Source organism: Hemicordylus capensis, chromosome 11 (assembly GCF_027244095.1).
Source record: "Hemicordylus capensis ecotype Gifberg chromosome 11, rHemCap1.1.pri, whole genome shotgun sequence".
Lineage (NCBI taxonomy): Eukaryota > Metazoa > Chordata > Lepidosauria > Squamata > Cordylidae > Hemicordylus > Hemicordylus capensis.
Genome location: NC_069667.1, coordinates 6,862,946 through 6,883,071, shown reverse-complemented (window position 1 = coordinate 6,883,071; position 20,126 = coordinate 6,862,946). Strand labels below are relative to the sequence as shown.

Genomic DNA, 20,126 nt, shown 5'->3' with positions numbered 1-20,126 from the left:
GCCGTTTCTTCCTCTTTCCTTCTCGTCTCCCTTCGAGTCTTTGTGCCAGATCTGGTCACGGCCGGACGGGGGGCACTGAGAGGGCGCCAGAATGTGTGTGGGGAGGGCGCCAGATCTGGAGAAGAATCGGTCGTGAAGGGTGAGAGTTGGGGCACACGGGTAGGGCACCCCGGGAATCTGCCCTGTTGGCCTGTGGGCCAGCCCGAGCCTGTATCCGGTCCGTGATGGTGCTCGGTCGACATCCTTGTTGCTTCTTCTATGATGCTGCTGATCTCAGCCTTTTGTTTCACTGGAGAGGGCGCTAGAGAGAGAGTTCCTCAGCCCCCCCCCAGTGCCCCCCCCCATCAGAGTTGCCCCGGCCCCATACGCCAAAGGCCATCAATATCAGAGCGAGCAAGAGTGCCCCAGTTCCCCACCCCAGCAGAATCCCACCCAAATTCCAGCTGCAGCCTCCACCATGAGGTCTAGAAACTTCTTTTTTTGAAGAGGAAAACAGAAAGCTGGAACTCTCACCATTCTGCTCAAGCAGTCAGATGTCATTCCTTGTACTTGCACATAAACCCTCTTCAGACAATACGTTGTATGGGTGTACAGATGGCAGTACGCGTATATGTGTTTGTGTGAATGTCTGTACCTGTGTTCATTCTGAAAGTAATGCTGGGTCCAGGCCTCTCAAATGCATGATTCGGATGGGAAGCATACTGCTGAACCTGTGAGCAAGGCTTCCCCTGGGGCGACCCGGGGCTGGGGGCTAATCAGCGTGTGCGAGGCCTCCTTCACACTTCAGTATAATTGACATTACATGTTCACACACACATATAACTTCTTTATTTGACACATTTGCGTCCCTCTCTTACTCTCTTGTCAACCGTGTCCTAATGGCCGGACAGGGCTATCGTCTCACCCACACGATTCCCAGAATTCTGGGGAACCGTTTTACGATCACGAAAACCTTTCCTCCTAAAGAGTCGGATCGTTTTTCATGGTTCGTGGCTCCCGACTGGCAGCCCCGTTACTTCCCATTCACCTGGTGATAGAAAACTTCATGGTCCCTGGACCTTTCCCAGACAACAGGCTTTTTTTACCATGGGTTTTCTGTGAGGCTTTCCTGCAAGTTCAAAGTGGCCCAAAATAAACGGCGCCAGAAAATGTTTTTTTTAAATCCCGGCTACAAACTGGACCACATGCTAACGTGTCATGAAAAACCCAAATTGTGTGAAGTTCTCCCCGATAGCTCGCAGGGAATTTGCAGTAAATTTGGCCAATATGTGAACGCACCCCCTTCAGTGTGGAAAAGATGCGAACTAAAAGCCACGTGTGAAAAACCTCCTGTTACACACAGACACACACACACCACCACCACCACCACCTTCCCAGATACCCTCTCACATTTCACCCATAGATGCTGCTGCCTCCACCACCACCACAGAATCACCTGCAGAGGTGCTTTTACCTCTAGACTTCGGGGCCAGAAGTCCAGGGCCTGCAGAAGTCCTGGGGGCCCCCAGATGCTTTTGAGTCTGTCCTGAGTGGTGCGGTTTGTGCCCTCAAGAACCTACATGTTTAAAAAATGATGCTTAACTTGCAGCAGGGGGGCCTCCAAAGGCCTTTAGGTCCAGGCTCCGAAATTATCTAGGTGCACCTCTGGTCACCCGCATGAATATCCAGCTCTGTCACAACCTCCTTCCCCATCTTTTACAGGTGGAGACCTAACAGCAGCTCTTCCACAGCAGTCTCTAAATCACCACCTGGCCATGTCTAGGCAGTCTCTTTCCGTATGCGTTGGAATGATTTATAACTCCACACCGATGCCAAGCTAACCACCCAGCGGGATTCTTCATTAGACATGCCGTCCGCTTCAAGGGGCCGGTTTGTATGTTAAGCGTCTGCTGTTTTTTACTGTTAACTCCACAGGAATCTCTTTCCAGGTATGTCAAGACCTACCTGCTTCCAGACAAAGTGCGGATGGGCAAGAGGAAGACATCCGTGAGGAAGAGGACCGTGAGCCCCATTTACAACGAGGTGTTGCGGGTAAGGATGGATAAAAGCGTGGGGAGGGACGGAGCAGGGAAAGGGCTGTGGCTCGGCGGCAGAGCATCTGCTTTGCGTGCAGGAGGTCCCAGTTTCAGCACTTGGCAGCAGCTTCAGGTAGGGTTGGGAAAGACTCTTACCTGAAACTCTGGAGAGCTGCTGCCAGTCAGAGTAGATAATACTGAGCTGTGGACATAGGAAGGAACATAGGAAGCTGCCTTCTGCTGAGTCTGACCATTGGTGCATCTAGCTCAGTACTGTCTGCACAGACTGGCAGCAGCTTCTCCAAGGTTGCAGGCAGGCGTCTCTCTCAGCCCTCTCTTGGAGATGCTGCCAGGGAGGGAACTTGGTGCCTAGATGCTCTTCCCAGAGCAGCCCCATCCCCTGAGGGGAATCTCTTCCAGTGCTCACATGTTTCCCATCCAAATGCAAACCAGGGCAGACCGTGTTTAGCAAAGGGGGAAACTCGTGCTTACTACCACAAGACCAGAGCCACCTAATGGCACAGCAGGGAAGCAACCTGCCTAGAGAGCAGGAGGTTGCCGGTTCGAATCCTCACTGGTGTGTTTCCCAGAATGTGGGAAACTCCTCTATCGGGCAGCAGCGATATTGGAAGGTGCTGAAAGGCATCGTCTCACACTGCGTGGGAGATGGCAATGGTTAACCCTCCTGTAGTCTACCAAGAAAACCACAGGGCTCTGTGGGCACCAGGAGTCGAAATCGACTCGGCAGCGCAACCTTTCCTTTCCTTTCCTTTCCTTTCCTTTCCTTTCCTTTCCTTTCCTTTCCGTTCCTACCACAAGACCTGTTCTGCCCCAATTTTAGATGGATAGATGGTCTGACTCAGCAGAAGGCAGCTTCTTATGTAAGCCATGATATTATCACCATCACCACTATACTGTGCCTCTTTCCAACAACAAAATAAGTGACCAAATGTTGAAAAAAGGAACAGGAAAATAGTCCCTGTCCCAAAAGGGCCCACAGTCTTTAAAAAAATAAATAAAGGGGAGATACCCGCAACAGCCCCTGATAACAGGAATGCTATGCTGGGCTGAATAGGGGCAGTTGCTCTTCGCCTGCTAAATATAATAATTCTGAATATATCACAGCTGTTTTGGGCTGGGATCAGACACTTTCTGTTAGAGTCAGGAGAAGAAGGTGGCTGCTTCCTCTCTCTCTCTTTTTCCTCCCACCAACTTGCATCGCCTTCCACCATCTTCCACAGTAATGCTGACCAAGGAGCTGCCAGACCATTAACTGGGCCCTGTGGTATGATGTAACTGGGAGAACAGGAAGAAAAGGGAAGGTGAGCTGGCCCTGTGGTAGCAACCATGACTTTGCTATACCATCCAAATGGTTCTTTTACTGGGTCAGCGAGCCAAAGAACATCACCAGCGGAGAAGTTTTAAAAGGCTTTATTTGTTCTGCAGAAGCAAAGGTTCTGGTTGGCTATTGCCTAAATTCCAGAACCCCAAGCATCATTTTCAACAGACTTTTATACTTTACAGATCACGTAGGCAAGTAATTACATGATGATTACATTATCTCACTTGTATGTAAATAATAACAATAGAAATCGCTGAGGAGATTTCGATGATAATGGTTGAGCTACAGAGGAAGTCTCAGAGATAACAGTTGGGGCTAGAGAGGAAATTCCAGAGATAACCTTTAATTAAGTTCTTATCATATAGTGTGTTTTAAACCTCTCAGTATAAAATTGGTTTTCTGAGTATATCAATTCCACCCTTTTCTTTTGTGGAAGCTAATTCCTTAGCCCCTTCTGGTGCGATGATATCTTACCCGGGGCGCGGATTCCCTTTTTATATGTGTCATCGTCCGGTTGAAACAGTATGGGACCCATGGTATACAACAACAAGCAACTACCTGAATACAAATTATAGGCAAGAGAAACCACATCCCAAAAGCATCAGAGCACCAAAAGCTAAAAGTTAATGATTAACAGATTTCCCCATAGTTCAATCTCCTTTTTCCCTTTAGAACAAAGTTTTAACCCGTCAAGGGGTTCAACTCCCCAGCATTCTGGGTTCTCCTTTGTTGCAACTGTTGCTGATGGTGGACTGCTGGTCCTTCTTCTGGGTCAGGGTTGACATCCTCTGGAGACTCCCTTTAGATTCTTCCCTTACATTTGACCACTGTTTGGGTCACCAACAGAACCTCGAGAGGAACCTGCTTACTGAGAGAAAAGATAGGCATACAAGACATCAGTTCCTCCCCCCCCCCGCAAGGGACAGCATCCTGGAATCAGGGTGGCCAACCAACATTCCCAAAGGAGGAAAGTCATAACCTTTCTTAGGTCTAGTTCTCAAAGCAAGCAACACAATAAGTAAAACCTGAGGCCACTTCAAATTGGTCTTTTGGCAATATTATTATTATTTTTCCAATCATGTTTTTGTTTCCTTGCTTTCCCTCACTTCCCCACTTCCTAAAGTCCAAAACAGGGGATAATGTCCTCCACTGGGGCCTGCAGTGGCCACTATGGCTTGTGGGCTGTAGAAAGGGCTTCAACCCAATGGGTCAGCTTGCAAGCAGCAATCCTGGGCAGGAGGCAAAAGTAATAAAAGTCAAAATAAAAAATAATGATGATGATCATGTTCACGTTCACCCCACCCTTGTGGGTTTGTGACTTTGAAGAAACATTTTAAAACCTGGCAGGTCAAACATAGTCTTGTCACTTGAGAGGCCACAACATCAACTTCAGCACTTGAATCTCACAAAGGCCTTTTTGGGTAGAACTGCTGATAGTCCTGTTCTCCTGTAGCCTCATGCAGCTCTTCTTCCAAGATGTCCAGAGTGATGTACTACATACTTAAGTTTCCTCTCACGACAACCCTTCAAAGCAGGCCAGGCCGTTTAAGTGGCTGGCTCAATGTCACCCAGCAAGTGTCAGGATTGAATGAGGAACTGGACCCGAGTTTTCCCAGTCCTAGCACAACACTCTAACCACTACACCACGCTGTGCCAGCATACTTACAGACTTCTGTTTGGGCAATCGGCCTCCATCCAGTGTACTCCAGTGTACCTGACTTCATTCTCCATAACGGGATGATTCGTCAGTGACACCTGGCTTTCGAGATCTTCACTGTCCCCACCTAAGCCACGTTTAGGTAGTGTTCCAACTCTCTGTCAGCAATGTCCTTATCACAACCTATATAAAGGAAACAGTCCTTGCCTCCAGGCAAAATTAATATACCTTGTAGAAATAGGATTGAAATCTCTTTCACAGGGCCTAGTGTCTCATGAAACAAACAGGCTTCTATGGTAAAATGTTATCAAGAAAATTGTCCATAATCTTGCAGAGGGGTGAAGCCTGTGACAAACACAAGTTATTATCAAGTCTCTAATCAAGAGCTGTGAAAACAGTATGGGTTTAACAGTAGCACACAGAAAGCTAGATCCTTTTAAGCTGAGAAGACCTTCAGGTGAATGCAAATGGGTACTTGGGAACTCCCTGCCACTTGTTATAACTGGCTCCAGGAGTGGCATCTAGATTTCAAAAGTTCTTTGCGGAGGCAAAGCTAGGCTGGCTGTGAGGAAAAATTTAAATTTAAGCCTTAGACTATTTTATAGTGGCTCTCAGTGTACATGGTAACAAAAATATTACAAAGACATAAAAACCTCTAGTATTTACAAGTATTTACAACACATTATATCAGCTTGTGTTTGCAACTCCTTTTATCCATTCAGCTTAAAACCTTTCTTCCTTATTTATTTATTTATTTATTTATTTATTTATTTATTTCCTCCCACAATTTACTGACATCCCTTCATAACATAAAAAAATCTTAAGCAAGGTTAACTGTGGGGGCGGGGGGGGGGCGGCCCCTCCTGTACAAAAGGTGGGTGTGGGACTGGGAAGGTGCTACAGTTCCCCTCTTTCTCATTACTTTATCGATAACTGAACAGACTAATGGCATCTAATAAGACAATACAAAAACCCAAAATAAACAAGAGGTCAATTTAAAGGGGTTCAGCTGAATTACAACATTGGGACCTTAGAATCCTTTCCTAATTTTCTACTATTACTATGAATCAAGAGTTAATTTGCCTTATTTCAACTTTAAGAGAAGCACAATCATTTACAGAAGAATCATTCACTATATGACCAAGGCGTTACCCATCTTCAGAGCATAAAAGCTCCCTTTTGCTTCCTCATGAAAGTGTTTCCAAACAACAACTCCATCCACCAAATTCACCCAAGCTTCCCATAAGAGAATGTACAAAGACGTTACATACATAACACACTTGGCACAGTATTAAACTATTTTCTGCAGCTAGTTATCGTATATATATATACATAATATGAATGGTGAAATATGCTTTAAATCTCTTGATAAAAGTTCAATGAATTCCAATAGGTTGCAAACTGGAGTTCTCCACTAGCTATTCCTCTGGCTGGCATCTAACTGAAAGGTTGGCTGGGTTGGATTCCCAAGAGATTTTACTGAAGCAGGGGGAGAGGAAAAGGCTCCAATTCTCCCCAAGACCCACATACAATGGTTAAAATGCAGGAATTACACTTTTTATATTTAGCTGCAATAAGAAGAAACATGGTGATCCCTTTTCCTTCCAATTTTCCAGAAAGGTAGGCTACTGGTCGTGATGCTGGACCCAAAGATTGGGCCACAACTGCAGCCATACATCCTTTGTCCTCTTTTACAAACAAGCAAAAGGGTTTCTCATAGGTTGGAAATGCTAGTGCAGTTGCAGAAACTAATAAAGGCAGAGAGAGAAAGTACAGACGCAGCAATACCTTGTACATATTTATATAGATTTTCCTCCCCCATCTGAGCTAAATCACAGTCATTCTTGGCTGTTCCATTAATTGTGCTAAGGGGAGAGTAAGTCCACCTTCCATCTTCTGCCATTTTTTTCTTATAACCGGGGCGCGTTGGCTTACAAAAGCCATTTTAAGAATGTACTCCCCTTCGTTCTTGCTAATGTCTATTTGAGTATATTGCCCAAAAGCTTTTTCCAATCTTTCCAGGAATTCGCCAGGCTTTTCCTCAGGCTTTTGTGTAATTTGGTGCACTTTAGCCATATTAATTGGTTTGGGAATACAAGTTTTTAGAGCCTCTAAATAAATGTCCCAATATTTCTTTAAAGCTTCTTGTCCTCTAGTTCCGTGATCCCATGCGGGCTTTTCTGATGGGAACAGAAGTTGAGCTTGTAGCTCATTCTTATCAGTCCCCTCAAGGGCCAACTGGTGGCCGTGGGCTTCCCCTAATCGCCTCTCCTCACTTGTTAGAAGACTGCGAGACATCTGTCTGATGTCTGACTATGTGGGGTTGTGAGTCTCAAAAATGGATTCCCATAATCCAGCCATTTTTGTTGGATCTTCCCTAAGGGTGGGGTAGTTATTTTTCCAATTTAATAAATCTGCTGAGGTGAAAGGCACATGTATCAAAGCCACCTCCCCTTCTGCCATTATTTGCTCCCGCAATGGGCATTGCAAGGCTAGGCTTTGTGTCTGAGCCCTAGTACGTGTTGCTATTGGGGAATATTGAGCCGGGGTTTGGGAAGGGGGTAGATTTTGTGGCAAGCCCTGAGATGAGGAGAGTAAATCACACCGCTCCTGTTTCCCAGTATCAACCAAACCTATGCCCTCCGCCTCCCAGTGTCCCGTATCCCCTAAACCACACAGCCCAAAACCTATGCCCTCCCCCCGGGTCTGGACCGGGACGACGTGCTTGCATGTGGAGAATATACGGGTGCAGGGAAGGGATAAGACTCGCAAGGGTGCGCATATGGAGGAGGTTTCCTTAGTGGTGGGGCTGCAGGGAACGTCTTCCCTACGGCGATCAAAGAAGTCTTCCGTAGCCCACTTGCTTTTAACATATCCTCCTCTCTCCAAAGCTCCATAAAAGCCTGTGCATAGCTATGTTCTTCAAATTTTGAGGTTCTGGTGCAAAACAGTAATAACTGCAAAATAGTTTGGTAATCAACAGAACCCTCGGCCATTTTAATCCATTTTCTAATTCATCATATGGCCAACAATTTTGACAGAAATTAATCATTTTCTTTTTCCTAAGGGGATCTCCTCCCGTTAGGGACATCCAATGGTTTAAGACACATTGTAGCGGAGTACAGTCTCCGTCTCTCCCCTTTTTCTTGCTCTGAGCAGTACCCATCCTTCTTTGGTAAGTAGTTTTTAGTCATTTGGGACTTGAACCCGTAAACTAAAATCTGGGGACTCGAACCCCTCTTGTTTAAGTCTACTTACCCGCTCCGGAGCGTCCTTCCCTTCAGCGCGCTTTACACCTTTACCTGCCTTGCCTTAGTTCTCCCATTTCTGGCCCCTGGTTGTGGAAGGTCCCGGTGCGACAGTAGAGCCTTGCCCACTCCTCAACAAAGGTGAGGTGCCGGCTGGGCTGGTTAGTCTATCCGTCGCCGGGGGCCTCTCCACCCAGTGGGGGTTGCCTACGTTCGTGTAAGGAACGTGGCCCCGATCCGAGTCACGGCACCAATTTGCTATACCATCCAAATTAGTAGTGTGTCTGAACCCGTCCGGCGGCCATTCCAAAGAATTGCCGAACTGCCGGACCGGTCCGGCCCTGCCTGATTCGGGTCCGGGTGGGGGGTATGCCTTTAAGGGCAGGAGGGCTTGCTTAGCCCTCCCGCCTCCTTGCCCCCACCAGCGCCCGTATTTTCCAGTATAGGGGCGCTGGAAACCAGCCGCGCCCCCGCCGCTGCCGCGGCGGCGGCAAAAGAACTCCCAATGGTACTGCCAGCCCTCCCGCCCTCCCTCCCTCCCTCCCAGATAGCTGCCCGCCCGCTCGCTCACCCGCTCACCGCTCACCCAATAGGAAACGAGAGGAGCTCCGGCACAGAGCTCCTCTCGTTTCGAAGGCCTCCAGCATAATGGTGTTTTGCGCGCGCGCGCATGCGCACACCGCAAACCACGCCGTTCACCGGAGGCCCGGTATACCCGCCGCTCTTACCTTTTCCACGCCGCCGCTTGTGTGGCTTTGTGGCGTAGCGGAGGGAAGCACGGCTTCCACTCATCTGGTGACCAGCTGCCTTCCCCCACAGCCCTTGGAAGCAGCAGCCGACGGTCAAATGTGCAACCTCAACGTCTCATATATATTACCGGAGATTAGAACGGAATATATCCCTAGCCAAAATGCATAATGAATGACTTTTAATTTGGGGGTTGCTCCTTTGCCCTCCACATGCAGCTCGCCTTGCACCATCCAGGCAGGGCCGGTGCCAGACTATTTTGTGCCCTTGGCAAACACATTGACACTCGACACTCTGCGCCCCTCTGAGGTCTGCACCCAAGGCGGCTGCCTAGTTGGTCTAATGGTAGCCCCGACCCTGCATCCAGATCTGCCTCAGCAAACTGGTTTACTGTCATGCAGACATAGGAAGCTGCCTTATCCCGAGTCGGGCCAGTGACCCATCTTACTCAGTGTTGTCTGCACGGACTGGCAGCGGCTCTCTCCCGGGTTTCAGGCAGGAGTCTTTCCCAGCCCTACCCAAAGATACTACCAAGGTTTGAACCTCCAACCTGCCTGATCCCCCAAAGATCAAGGAGTGCTCATAGGAACACAAGAAGCTGCCTTCTAGTCAGGCCCTGGGTCCATGTAGCTCAGCATTGTCTACACTGACTGGCAGCGGCTTCTCCAAGGCAGGAGTCTTTCCCAGACCTTCTTGGAGATGCTGCCAAATATTTAACCTGCAGCCTTCTCCATACGGAGCAGATGCTCTGCCACTGATCCATGGCCCCACCCCATATTATAAAGTAAAGAATGGTTTCACTTGTTATCAATGTCATGTTTTCCTTGCACAGGGCAGTACACACAGTCTCCCTCCTATTTTATGCTCACAACAACCTTGCAAGGTAGGCGAGATTGAGTGAGAGCAACTGGGTCACCAGTGAGCCCCGCTAATAAGCAGGGATGTGGACAGGAATCTACCTGCCCCAGTTAATCCACTATAGCACATTTTACTGTCCATTGGGATCTGTTTTATTAAGACTCTAGGATGAAGGAAGCTAACATACTCCTTGGTAACCAACCAACTATGTCTCTTGATCCTTCATGGCAGGTCGAAAGACCCCTCCGTCTGGGGAGGTCCATATCTGGGTCAAGGACACCAAAGATCTGCCCCAGTTACGTCCCTCCGGAGTGGACTCCTTTGTGAAATGGTAGGTGTGTCATGGGGCGGGGGGTGGATTTCATACCCACACGGACCCAAGCAAGCACAACCATATGCTTCCATGGTGCTCATTCATCACACATACCTTCGCTGACAAAGAAATGCTCAGAGGGGTCCCTACCACTTTAAACCCTAAGCAGTTTAGAGCCAACATATCTGAACATAACTCCACCCACCATATAAGATCCATGAGGGAAGCCCTCTTTTTGTTTCTCACCTCTGTCTGATGCTCAGTTGGTGGCGATGCAGGACACAGCTTTTTCGGATCCCCCACTCTGTAGAACTCCCTGCCACTTGAGGTTCACTTGGTGGTGTCTTCCCTGCTCGTTTTCCAATCCTCTCTTGATTTTTTTTAATCCCAGCAGGCCTCTTAAGTGTGTTAAATGTTGCCACTATGAACTCTGCTCTCTTGGCTTGGGCTCCAAGTTCCATCGTGGATATTAAAGTAATAATAAATAGTAATAGCTAGGCTCCGGAGGGCTTGAATTCTGTTTGCTTAGCTGAATGGCTGGAAAAAATAAGTGGAAGATGACATTTCTCTGTCGCCATTCTGCCATTCAGATGACATTTCTCTGTCGCCATTCTCAAATGCTCTTTCTCCCTTGCAAGCTACGTTCTTCCGGACACCAGTAAAAAGAGCTACCAGAACACCCGCATTGTCAAGCGGGACTCCAACCCGGTGTTTAACCACACCATCGTGTACGACGGCTTTCATACAGAAGATCTGAAGGATGCCTGTGTCGAGCTGACCGTCTGGGATCATGAGAAACTGACCAATCACTTTCTGGGAGGTATCCGGCTGGGACTTGGGACAGGTAATAACGAGGCCCTTTCGCCTCATTCCAGTTTCGACATGAAACATGTTCTCCTTGCCCAGAAAATATAAACAGGGAGAGCAGACATCCAAAGGGCATGTTTTGGACCGCAAATCAAAATGGAAAGGGCTTCTCTTCAGAAGCGTGGCTGGGCGGAAATTAGAATTCACAGCAAGCCAGGCCTCTGCACCATTGAAATCAATGAGTACCGTTCATTTCCCATTAATTTCCCATTAATTTTAGTAGGACGTAGTCATGACTAACATAGCCCGGATGATTTCAGGGGTTGAACCTGAAGCCATCAGCATGCAAGTTGTACACTGGACTAGGGTCAGGACATCCTAAAATGAATGACAGCGAATGCCCACTAAAATACACTGGTTCTTTCCAAATGGCAAGGGGACTGCATGGAGTTTCTGAATGGCCAATGGAGAGGAGAGGAGAGCTGGTCTTGTGGTTGCAAGCATGACTTGTCCCCTTAGCTAAGCAGGGTCCGCCCTGGTTGCATATGAATGGGAGACTAGAAGTGTGAGCACTGTCAGAGATTCCCCTCAGGGGATGGAGCTGCTCTGGGAAGAGCAGAAGGTTCCAAGTTCCCTCACTAGCATCTCCAAGATAGGGCTGAGAGAGATTCCCGCCTGCAACCTTGGAGAAGCCACTGCCAGTTTGGGTAGACAATACTGAACTAGGTAGACCAATGGTCTGATTCAGTATATGGCCGCTTCCTATGTTTCTAACCAGTGCATCTTAGTGGGCATTCCCTGTCATTCTTTACTATATGATCCTATTGATATATTTGTGCAAGAGTTTGTTTAAATTTGTGGCTTAAGATGATGGTGAAATGCAGCAGTCATGCTAACTGAGGAAAGAGGCACCTCTTAGAAAGTGGTCTAGTTCTCTTGCATTTAGCAGGGGGAGAGCAACTGTCCCTCTTCAGACCAGTACACTGTCCCTACAGTGGCTGTTGGCTGGCGTCTCTCTTGTGTTCCTTTTCAGATTGGGAGCCTCTGTGGGGCAGGGAACCATCTTCTCCTTGCTTTTGCTATGAAAGCTGTTTGGGGAATTTTTCTGGTCGAGAAGCAGGGTAGACAAGTGAGGGGGATAAATAAGAAGTGAGGCAAAGACCGGCCTTGCTGAAGGGGCCCCTGCTGACTGGGCCGAAGGGCACCTTCTCAAAATGGCGGCTCTCTCGTATCCCACAAGAGGGGGAGCAACTGTCCCTATTCAGCCCAGCCCAGTGTCCTTCCCAGTGGCTGTTGCTGGCGTCTCGTTGGTGTTTCTTTTTAGCCTGCAAGCCCCTTGGAGGCAGAGAACCATCTACTCATGCCTTTTGCTGTGGAAGCCCCTTTGGGAACCTTTTCTGTGGAACGGCAGAGGGGACAGCTGCTCAATAAATAATAAATGAGCAGCCCCCCTCAGGCAAAGGTCGGCCTCGTTAAGTACCTGCTGACCAGGCTAAGGGGCACCTTCTCAAAATGGCGGCTCTCTTCCATTGAGAGGTGCTGTCCCTGTCCAGCCCAGCCTAGGTGGCTGTTGCTTGGGCTCTCCTTTGTGTTTCTTTTTAGACAGTGAGGCCCTTGGGGCAGAGAACCATCTTCTCACTCCTGATGCCTTGGAAACTGCTTTGGGGACTTTTCCGGTGGAAAAGCAGAGGGGACAGCTGCTCAATGAATAATGAATGAGCGGCCCCCTCAGGCAAAGGCCGGCCTCCTTCAAGGGGCTCCTGCTGACTGAGCCAAACGACACTTTTCCAAAATGGCGGCTCTCTTCCATTCAGCAGGGGGAGAGTAGCTGGCCCTGTTCAGCACACAAAGTATAGCAGCCTTCCCAGTGGCTCTTGCTAGGATCTCTCCGCATCACCCACCCCTCTCTCTCAGCTTGTTTTAGACCATGAGCTCTATTGGAGCAGAGAGCCATTTCCTCATCCCTTTTGCTATGTAAACTGCTCTGTGAACTGCTGTGATATATATGTGTTGCAGCTGGGGACAATGGGAGTTGTAGTCCACCAACATCTGGAGAGTCTCAAGTCGGCCATCCCTGCTTCCGAGACCAGTGTCGTTGAGCCTGGAAGAGCCTGTGGGTTAAATGAGTGGCCTTGATTAACAGGGTTGCCAACCCTGACTGGAGCTCTTCCTGCAAGGTTCCCCCCGCTCCCATTTTTGTAATGCAATATCTCTCACCACACCAGGCCAGAAGAATCTCCAGGATTAGTTTCAGTAGTGGATCCTGGAGGGCAGGGCTGGCAAACCTCAGGTCGCTCAAGAAAAACAGCTAGATATAACCGCTGTGACTATACTGTATTTACCCGAATACAAGACTAGGTTTATTCCAAGTATTTTGATGTTAGAAATCAGGAGGTCATCTTATATTCAGAGTCCTGTTATTTTTGAGTCAGTGTAGGTATAACTTGAATGTAACCTCTACTTTTTAAGGGGATCGTCTTAAATTCAGAGTCATCTTCCATAGGGTATTTCCATTTTAGACAGTCAATGGTGCTTTTCTTCTGTGTTTGACAAGGAACACCATTAAGGGAGGAGAGCTGGTCTTGTGGTAACGAGTATGAATTGCCGCCTTTGCTAAACAGAGTCCACCCTAGTTTGCACTGAATGGGAGTCTACATGTGTGAGCACTGTAAGATATTCCCCTCAGGGGATGGGGCCGCTCTGGGAAGAGCACCTGCACACTTGCATGCAGCAGGTTCCATAACTCAGTGGAAGAGCATCTTTTTACTTGCATGCATAAGGTTCCAAGTTCTCTCCCTGGCAACTCCAAGACAGGGTGGAGAGAAACTCTGGCCTGCAGTCCTGGAGAAGCCGCTGCCAGTCTGTGTAGACAAGACTGAACTAGATGGACCAATGGTCTGACCCAGCCTGAGGCAGCTTCCTATGTTCCTATGATACACACAGTCCTACCATGAACTTGACTGCTTGCAGCATTGATTATGACCTCTCAAAAAAGGAGCACGATCATAGGTTGCCCCTTTTCATAGCCGCTGATACAGCAGTTCATAGGAATATAGGAAGCTGCCTCATACTGAGTCAAACCCTGGGTCCATCTAGCTTAGTACTGTCTACACTAGGGATTCTCAATGTTGGGTCCCCATATATTATTGGACTTCAACTCCCATAATCCCCAGCCCCGGCGGCCTTTGGCTGGGGATTATGGGAGTTGAAGTCCAATATCATCTGAAGACCCAATGCTGAGAATCCCTGCTCTACACTGACTGGCAGCGTCTCTCCAAAGTTTCAGGCTGGAATCTTTCTAGCCCTATCTGGAGATGCTGCCAGGGATTGAACCGAGGACCTTCTGTATGCAAGTCCTACGGTGGGCATTCTAAAATGAATGGCATTGAATGCCCACTGAAATGCACTGGTTTCTTCCTAATGGCCATGAAATGCACCGAATGGCCATTTGGAAATGCCATGCATTCCTATGGCCATTTGGAAGGAACCAGGGTATTACAGTGGGCATTCCCTGTCATTCATTTTAGCACATTCCCTCGAGTCCTCATGATCAAATGCATGGTGTCAGCCTAGCGGACATAGGACCCTTGGTCTGTCTGTCTGAGTATTGTCTACACCAGGGATTCTCAACGTTGGGTCCCCAGATGTTATGGGACTTCAACTCCCATAATCCCAACCAAAGGCCGCTGGGGCTGAGGATTATGGAAGTTTAAGTCCAATAACTTCTGGGGACCCAATGTTGAGAATCCCTGGTCTACACTGACTGGCAGCAGCTCTCCAAGGTTTCAAGCAGATGTCTCTCCAGCCCTACTTCCACTGAACTACCGCCCCATCCCCCAAAGGGAATATCTGACAGTACTCACATGTAGACAGCCATCCAAATACAAACCTGGGCAGACCCTGCTTAGCAAAGGGGACCATTCACGTTCTCTACCCCAAGACCAGCTCTCCTCCTCCCCAAGGCTCACTTGTTTCTTGTTCCTTTCAAAGGCTCCAGCTATGGGATTGCCGTTGACTGGATGGACTCCACACAAGAGGAGGTCGCATTTTGGCAGGAAATGATGACCACGGCGAATGAATGGATTGAAGCGTCCCTGCCTTTGCGCTCTCTGGCTGGAAAAAGGAAGCTGAAATGAACAGCTGGCAGCAGCCCACAGAGGAACGGAGAACCGTTTACACAGAGAAGAGGGCCAATGCAAAGCTGGCTGACCTCAGGATTGCCTGTGCAATGGACTTCGAAAGGACAAGGTATTATTACTCATCCCAAGAGAGGACTGAGCGGATTTTACATCCCAGCTAGCTGAAAGACCTGCTGCTCGTCACCTCTCCATCATCTAGACCTTAGATTTTATTCGACTTTGGGTTTGTACCCAGAGAGCAGGGAAGAAATTGTATAAATATGTTTATAGTTTATTTTATTACAGTGTCCATGTTGCTGTTTCGTTTGTGCCTCCCCATAGAGGAAGTTATGACAAAACTTTGGCTAGTACAGCCACCAATACACACAGTATCACAACAAAGTTGAAGCAAACCATGATGCAAATGAAACATGAAAAATCTGTACTAGGATATGCCTGGGTTACCAGCTCTCCAGGATTGACTGAGAGTTCTCCAGCAGCTGGCATTCATCTCCCATCCACATGTTATGTTCAACACTTGTACAGGTGCACAATGTATACAGGTACAGATCTGTACACAGGTACACTCATTCACATGTTATGCTGAACACAGGTACAGAAGTACCTCTCTATACCAGGCATTTGAAGGGCCTGTATCCAGGTTCACTTTTGAAACGAACACAGGTACAGTACAGTCATTCACACAAACACATGTACAGCATAATGTTTGAATCGGGCTCAGAATGCTGAAGATTTTAATGGTTTGATATCGTGAAAAATATTTCATTAGCGAGTCTCCAGGAAGCACTTCAGTCTGCTATCGGACCACAATCCCATTTCTGACCTTTTGTGTGCTGACCTCTGGAAACAAGTGTTGAATACAGTCTAATCCAACAAGGTACTTCCTACATTCTTAAAGGGGAAGGGGCATACCCCAAGAGGGATCCCTGTGGGATTTTAAAGACGAACAGATTTATTGGGGTCCCTGGTGAAAGAGCCTCTTGTCCACAAAAACATTTGTTGCAATAAATCCACCAGTCTGTCTGACTGGTACAAGATTGGAGAAGGTCCAAGGCTGAAATTATTTAATGTTGGGGAACTGTAACAGACTTCACATGGCTACCCCTCAAGAATTTAATACGGGCAACTTACACCTTAACTGCTGCAAAATCCTGAATGCCTGTGTTCTTGCTTCGTAAGTTTAGACCACAGAGAATCTAGTAAGGGGGCCAGGTGACAGGCCACAGAAGAATTAAGCCTTTCTCTGCTGTAAGAGTTCTCAGCCGATGCCATTGTAATCCCCATATGTGGTTGGACTGCAATTGTCATCACCATGGTGGCTGGGGATGATGGGAGTTGTAGTCCCAACAGCTGGGGACCCAAGGCTGATAAACCCTACCTGACTATATCCTAACTGGCTGCAGTGGTCTTCAGGTGGGGGCCTTTTCCACCCCTGGAAAAGAGAGAGTGCTTTATAGGATATTAATTAATATTTAATACTGTGGTTAATAGTAATCACAGTAGCAGATTACGCTGTCCTTCAATCTCTTTGCAGGATGGTCAGGCAAATACGTGGCAATACCATCTCTGTTTTACTTTAACAGTTGAAAACACTTTATAAACCCGCAAAATAGGTACTGGTCAATGTCATGAACAGGCCTGGAAGGCTTTTGACAAGTGTGAAGATACCGTCCTTGTTCTCTACGCTTCACGACCTGGCTATATGACTTTTATGCATTTCACTGGGAAGCAGGAAAAATATTTCTTAATGCTGTAGGGCCTTGTGCCTTACACCTATGAAAACATGTCTTGATGTTTAACTTATACATAATAAACCAAAAGATTTTGTTTGTCCTTCTCAGTTCTTCATTCTGAAACACTTTGCTATTTTTTCCTCTCCTCTGCAAACCTGTATTAATGGTCTGCAACATGCAGACTGGATAAGCCAGACACATCTTCAGACGGTAGAGCTCCATCATCTATACCTTAGATTTTATGTGACATTGGGTAGATGCCCAGAGAGCAGGGAAGAAATTGTGTAAATATGTTTATAGTTTCTTTTATTACAATTGTCATGAGGAAGAACAGGATATAAAATGTAATAAATACATACATATATACATACATAAAGTGGTGTTTTGGGGTCCCCAACCCCATCCAAAAGAATTGTCCCTTTTCTAAGCAGGAGTCACCTTGGTTTGCATTTGGATGGGCAATTGCAAGTGAATGCTGGAAGATATTCTTCTTAAGGGATGGCCCCATAGCTCCGTGGAAGAGCATCTGCATGCTTGCGTGAAGAAGGTTCCAGGTTCAAGCCCTGGTAGCATCTCCAGAAAAAGACTGCTGCCTGAAATTCTTGGAGAGTTGCGGCCAGTCAGTGTAGAATGTAGACAAATCTTAGCTAGATGGACCAATGGCCTGACTCGGTGAATGGCAGTTTCCAAGAAGGTTTGCCCCAGTCAATCATCTTCTGAATTCTGGAAAATAAAAGGTGAAGGAAATGATGATGAAGGGAAGGATCCTGGCTGATATTCAGAGCAAGGAAGTCTTGGTGCAGTGAAAGAGCAGTCCAGTGCAACTTGCCTAAAAAATGCCCACTGCAGTGGGGAAGCAGTACTTTTTGACACTCCCTTTCCCCAGGATGCCCTCAGTTAAGGTTACCAACAGGGTGACGTAACCTCAGGGCAACTTTAATTGTAAACCGCCCGGAGACTCAAGTTTTGGGCAGTATAAAAAATGTGAAACAAACAAACAAACATAAACCTTGTACACTGATCTGGGCTTCTCAGAGGAAGGGCAGAATATACATGTAAAAATAAATAAAATAAACCGCCCCTTATTAGCAGGGACTGCATTTATTTTAGCCCCAAATAGTCTGTCCCTCATGGGGTGCCATTTGTCCCTTATTTTTCAGCTTACAGCCATCAATGACGGACTCACTTCGCATTCTCCAGGTATCAGGATCATGGAAACCATGCAAGTGATGACTGCTCCATTGTGCTCATGGCTGAAGCTCTTTTCACTGGCTAACAATGCTTCTCTTTCTAGAAAGCAAAATGACATCACACCCAATTTGGCTGATCATGGTTATATCCATAAGTGGAGGAGAAGCAGTCCAAGTTGGAACTCAAACCATGGTTTAAATTGAAAGCGGTTTTTTAAAAACCCAACCACAGGCAACTGCACAGTGCCACCTGAACATATGTCCCCGAGGGCTGTGCAGCCCTCTGCTTCCCCACTGCACCGGTGCAGTTAGTTTGGAAATCCTATTAGGCTGTTCTCTTGCCCCGCTGGGACATCCTTGCGCTACATCAGCCAGTGTGCTTAAGATGCAACAGAACTGCTTTTCCACAGCTGAAGGTGCAGAGTGGCCTTCCTGGATGAAAAACGCACAAGCAGCCCTGAGGGTTATTTGAGTTGTGCCTGTGCACCCTTCCTATTTGGGGCTGTGTTTTCCAACAGAAATGAGCAGAGGCTCACAGGAGAGTATGCAGTCAACAACACTGTCTCTGTCGGCGCTTCGCTGGCCCCCATGCCTAACTTGTCCCAGCTGGTTGGTTGTTTCAGTGTACAGTGTGTATCCAGGTACAAATCTGTACACAGGTGCAGTCATTCACAAGCTATGCTGAACACAGGTACAGAAGTGCATTTCCTATCTGTAACCTGCATTGGAAGGGCCCGTATCCAGGTTCACTTTTAACATGAACACAGGTACAGTCATTCACACAAACACCAGTATGCGTGTACAGACATCCGCACATTTGCACAGCATACATTTCTGAATTGGGCTCTAGGCTTCTTCCCAGGATGTCCCTTAGCAGAGTCAATCATCAATCCAGGTTCTTCCTTAGCAGCTAACTGTATCCCCTGAGCAGACACATGCAAGCTAGCTTTGCCCATTGATAAATCTGAAAACTTCCTTGGAGAGAGGCAGTGATTGCTGGAGGGTATTGTCGTGCCCCTGATCACCTTTTCCCATCCATTCTTTACTGCTGCTTATCTGATCTCTCCTTTGCTAGCCAATGGCTCCTCCCCTTCCAATCCCCTGATAGAAAAAAGCAATTGAAAGAGAACTAGGACAAGCAGCAACAAAGAAAGGCCTGATTTACACCGGCATCCAAACCTAGGTTTAATGTGGGTTACCAACATTAGATTGATTGCGGGAACCCGTGCCAAGATGGATTATGGCCCAAGCTGAAGCTGAGATGCTTGCCTTGGAGTGGAGTCACACAATCACACTCATGACAATAACCGGAATTAAACCTAGATTCAGACAACTGTGTGGACTCGACCAAAGCATGGGGAAAGGCGACCATGGACTCTCTAATCTCCCACCAGCTTGCTCTGGCCACCTCAGAGAGAGCTGCAAAATCCCCAGAAGGCAGAGCCCTGACTTATGTGTGGCTGGGTTCCCCAGAGTACAACATCTGGATCCTGAACAGGATCCTGTTCACAGTTGTTGCCCCATCTTGGCCGAGCACCCAGACAGGCCAGAGGGGGAGGTCCCGTGGGGTGCCAGGAGGCAAAGAGCAGAGGATCAGCCAAGGGTGGGTATCAGATGCGGACAATGAGGCCAGAGGCATGGCTGAGGAACAGCAAGCTGATGAAGGGCCAGAGGCAGAAGATGCAGCGAGAGAGCTGGGCTGGTGGCTGGATACCAAAGGCGGAGGGCTGGAGACCTCCGAGGCCCCTTCCTTCCCACGCCAACATCCCATGTGCCAGTGGCTTTTCTTTCACGCAAAGCTGTACATTAGGGATCTGCTAAACCTCCACACCTCCTTGAGGAATTTCAGCTCGTCTTTCCAAACCTCTACTAGCTTCCCACAGTGGGCTGGCAAGCTGGATGCAATTTCGGTAGAGCCCATGTCAGTTGCTAGATCTGCTGGGAAACGGCTTTCAGTGGGGAGTGGGGGAGTGATTCAGCACCTGGTTTATGCAGAGCCCTCCATGTATAACTATTATGGGGCTTTGCCTTTTGGGACATACTCCCAGGGGTGCTCAGCCTTGGGTCCCCAGGTGTT

At 47.8% G+C, this 20,126-nt stretch overlaps 1 protein-coding gene across 1 annotated transcript in view; it reads left to right on the top strand.

Moving 5' to 3' along the window:
- The window catches only part of LOC128335706 (synaptotagmin-like protein 2), a 66,734-nt gene extending 51,186 nt beyond the window's left edge, over positions 1-15,548 (top strand). The window contains exons 5-8 of the mRNA XM_053274376.1: positions 202-217; positions 10,099-10,198; positions 10,819-11,024; positions 14,978-15,548. Coding sequence (XP_053130351.1) covers positions 202-217; positions 10,099-10,198; positions 10,819-11,024; positions 14,978-15,123 — 468 coding nt within the window. The 3' untranslated portion in view covers positions 15,124-15,548. The remainder of the gene's footprint in view (positions 1-201; positions 218-10,098; positions 10,199-10,818; positions 11,025-14,977) is intronic.
- The last annotated feature ends 4,578 nt before the right edge of the window (positions 15,549-20,126 follow it).